The sequence below is a fragment of the Rousettus aegyptiacus genome, unplaced genomic scaffold (assembly GCF_014176215.1).
Source record: "Rousettus aegyptiacus isolate mRouAeg1 unplaced genomic scaffold, mRouAeg1.p scaffold_m13_p_2, whole genome shotgun sequence".
NCBI lineage: Eukaryota > Metazoa > Chordata > Mammalia > Chiroptera > Pteropodidae > Rousettus > Rousettus aegyptiacus.
In genome coordinates this window covers 100,128,596-100,132,764 of record NW_023416295.1, presented here as the reverse complement: position 1 = coordinate 100,132,764, position 4,169 = coordinate 100,128,596, and the positions used below count along the sequence as shown (strand labels likewise).

At 46.8% G+C, this 4,169-nt stretch overlaps 1 protein-coding gene across 1 annotated transcript; it reads right to left on the bottom strand.

Annotated features, from left to right (window-relative positions):
• Positions 1–390: 390 nt before the first annotated feature.
• On the bottom strand, positions 391–3,907 carry BTG1 (BTG anti-proliferation factor 1). The gene is made up of 2 exons (XM_016160517.2): positions 3,428–3,907; positions 391–2,508 (listed from the first exon to the last, which is right to left on the bottom strand). The coding sequence occupies exons 1-2, from the start codon at positions 3,573–3,575 to the stop codon at positions 2,141–2,143; spliced, it is 516 nt and encodes a 171-aa protein (XP_016016003.1). The 5' UTR covers positions 3,576–3,907; the 3' UTR covers positions 391–2,140.
• Between the last annotated feature and the right edge of the window lie 262 nt (positions 3,908–4,169).

Sequence of the window (4,169 nt, the reverse complement as noted above, 5' to 3'; positions counted from 1 at the left end):
TAGGATAAAAAAAAAATCTTGGTCTGGAAGTCATCCTTACTTTGCCTTAGGTCCCCTAAAGATTTAATGTGCAAAACTTTCACCTATCAAAGGAATTACCAAATGAAATGCAGTCGATATACAGTAGTAGTCGGCACTGGTGTGAGACTTGTGTAAAAATGATAGTACCAGTTGTTCTACTGTAAATTCAAGTTTGAAAAACAGGAGATTTTCAAAGAATAGTCTGAAAAATAAAACCATAATTGGCAAGGGGTATATAGTCCACGAGTTGTTATATTTCAAATGCCCCAGGATAGCCTAGCAATGAAGCAAACAGATATCACTTGTATTCTAAATACCTGCATATTTAGCTGTGTATTATTGTGTAGTCTATAAAATCAGAATTTAATCTTAGTTATAAATTGTATTTATTTGGGAATACTGATTTCAAGTAACTTAATTGCATATTTCCAGTATGAACTTTACATTTCTAACCCCCCTCTCCCCCAAAAAAGTCACCAAATGTTAAGTTACTTAACTGTGTAGAGAAATACCATGCTATCCTCTACAAAGAATTACCAAGCCTTTATCACATGGGGAAGTGGAATAGACTCCAGCATTGTTCATGTTTTAAGGTCTTTGAATTTAAGCGAAATAAGTTTGAAAATTAGGAATCAAAAACTCAGCATTTCTACTTTTGAGAATAAAAATTTATAAACATACCTTTTGTTGAATTCCAGGTTAAATGGTTTTTTAATGTAAATCTTGCAGGTGATGAAATGCAAAAAGCGACCAATCTTTCTGCAGTGATTAACCTGTTCTTTAAGACTATGGGTCATCTGCCCCAGGATTTTCTATTTGAACAAGGAATATATGGGGCAAAATAATTGTTTTTCAAAGATGGGCCAGAATGGAACATATCTTCACTTCAACCGGGAAGCAATGAAATGTAATCCTTTGAATATCACTTTTGGTAGATGTTACCTTTTGTATCTTATCCTTATTTCATGCATTTAGCCTGGGAATGTGTCCATGTTTTGACTTTAAATTAAAAACTTGTTACCCCTGTGTTTCCTATAACACCTAAATATGTTTACACAGATCATCCATCTTCACTCCTTATCAAATGTTCTTCAGCATGACCAGTGAGCAACTGACATTCACATCTTATAAAACCTGTCTGAGAAATATTTCCTTAGCTGAACCTCTATAATCAGGACAAGAGATTTATTAAAATGCCAAGATAAGAAACAATTTATTATAGAGAGAAGAAAAATTTCTCATCCAAAATATAGAAATCTGTACAACTTTGCCACAATCAATATACATGAACTGTACAAATTTACACCAGTTCATAATTTACCAAATAAAAGATGACTAACAAAGTTCACAAAATAGATGGTGGTTTGTGGAAAAGACTTTTACCCAATTAAGTACAAGGAAAGTTACAAACCAGACCTCCACTTTCTAAAAATAAGTTTACTCAGTCTTAGAAAACTACAAGCTAGCAAATGTACAGAGAGCTGGCTGGTGCAAACACCACAGTTGAGACAGTGTCTTTTTAAGGGTCTTAATTTTTAAAGCCTGTTGCCATGGCAGATTCTGGTCACTTGCTACTTTCAAGGCCAAAAACACAATACAAGGTCTGACCATTCCCCAGGTCATGCTTACTAGGTTTGTCCTATGTACATTTATACATATTTAAGTGCTAGGTAAAAGTCTTGTCATAAAATTTCCAGTACTACCATGTTTAAAATGTTGAGCTTTCCTATTGAGCTGCCAAAGTTAACAATTTTCAAGTGTAAGAGTGCAAATTTCCTCTGCAAGATCTACTGCAGAGAAAGGTTCTTTGAAATTCAGATCTGCATTAAGCGACTGATGTAAAATTTTAGGTAGAATGGGAGAAACTGAAACCACCCTAGGACTTCACTCCCTAGCAAATAGTGATCATTTACTTGGACTCACAGGCTATTAAATCATTGAAAGGTACTGTCCAAACTATGGCACTGTCACTTAAAAAAATTTACCACTCTATCTTGTGCCAGATCTTCACAGCTGTGACATGGTTTAAAATCCATAATCCATCCCCAAGAGGAGCCCACCCAAAGCAAAAATCAAATTTATCCATCCATTATAAGATGATCCATCCATAGACTATATCTTAACCTGATACAGTCATCATATTGTAGTTTTTGGAAGGGCTTGTTCTGCCCAAGAGAAGTTCCTCCTTACAGCTGATTCTGCTGTCTACCATTTGCACGTTGGTGCTGTTTTGAGTGCTACCTCCTGCTGGTGAGGCTTCGTACAGCACACAGATGGAGCCATCCTCTCCAATTCTGTAGGACACTTCGTAGGGGTCAACCCAAAGGGTGAGTTCACTTGGGAGAAGCCTGAACAGCTCCTGACTGCTCAGTCCAATCCGTTGTGCTGCCTGTCCAATCAGAGGATCCATCTTATGGTTGATGCGAATACAACGGTAACCTGATCCCTTGCATGGCTTTTCTGGGAACCAGTGATGTTTATAATGTTCTACAGAAGAAAAGAACAGAAAAAACAACGCTTAGATGGTGACTGTTAGCTCCCGCTGTGCCTTCCCTTTCCGCTAGCTCCTATCAACTTTTTTAAACGCCCAGCATTGCATTTGCTGCTGTGTGTACGTGGGAATGGGGGAAGATCGCGCAAAATTTTTGAAACAACAGAGTAGTATGGGACAAAACAGTCTCTAGGAATCAACCAGTTGAGCCGCCAAAAACAGTAATCACGCGCGCAACCTCGGCCAGCCAGATGGCACCGGCGGCCAGGCGGGAACCTGTTTACTTTCTCTACCCCACCCCAACTGCACACAATGGGTTTATGGCTTTGAAGAAAAAAAGCGCCACCGGACTGTTAACCCCGAAGGGAAGAAAACAAGCAACCCTAAACCACGCTTTGGGCAGGGCTGTAATTGTACCGGTGACAAATCCGATGATTAATGGGCAGGGGTAGGCAGCGCGGGGAGACGGCACGTCCGTCCCTGGCTGGCTCCGGGGCAGCGGCGCGGGTTCCCACTCCGGGGCCCGGTCGCCGAGCCTACAACGGTTGGAGGGGTTGGGGGGGAGGGGGCGTCGAACCAATTACAGCCCCGCGACTCCTTTGTCCCCGAATACGCGGACGGTCCGAGGACGGCAACTCCCGCCGTGGTTGGCTTTAGTTTCTTTGTTGTGCGTTTCTTTTCTCCCCTTAGTGTGCCAGTCGTGGGGGGAAGGGGCGCCCGCGGCCCAGCCCCCAGTCCCTTGCTAGGACCCGCCGTTAGCGGCCGCCCAGCGCGCCAGCCCCGGTCCCGCCGCGGGACCTGAGCGCGGCAGGTTCGGGGCGCTGCCGAGGACCCCGCGGCCCCGACGGTCCGGCCCCGAGGTGTGGGGCCCGTATACCCCCGGCGCCTCTCGCCCTCCCTCAGAGGCCCGCTCACCTGCCAGCAGCTCCTGCAGGCTCTGGCTGAAAGTCTGCAGCTGTCGCTCGCTCGTGAGCCCCTTGGTGCGGAGGAACTTGGAGATGAAGGACACGGCGGCGGCGATCTCGCCTATCATGGTGGCGGCCCGGGTGTAGAAGGGATGCATGGGGGCGGCGGATGGGGGCGGCCCGGGGCGGCCGGGGCTCGGCGGCGCGGCCCCGACGGCGGAGCGGCCACCCCGGGCTCCTTCGCAGATCAGAGGGCTGAGAGGAAGAGAGGGCGTGAGGGGTGGACGGCTACTTTTTTTCCTCCTTTCTTTATAGTAAAAAAGTAACTTTCGAGACAGGAGGCGGCAGGAGAGAAAAAGAGACGAGCGATGGCGGCCTGGTCACATCGCTCGGACCTCCCCAGCCGCCTCCGCCTCCAGTTCCGCAGCCTCCGAAGCTCCCAACAGTTGCATTTCCAGCTCCGAGGGGCGAAGAGATGTAGACACCGTGCAGCACTTTTTATAGTGCCGCGGAAAGGAAGTGCGTAGCTGGAGCGCAACAGCTGACTCCAGCCAATCCGGAGATCGCACCATTGTGACGCAAGCAGATTCGGAGTCGGAGGGGGCGGGAAAAGGGCTAGGGGGCGGGCCCAGAGACCGGGAAGAGAGGGAGGAGCTGACGTAATCCGCTTGTAAACAAATAAACCCCAAGCGGCGGCCGAAGACCGGGGAGCTGTGGCGGGGGGTGGGGAAGGAAACCGAGGGTGCGCGTGT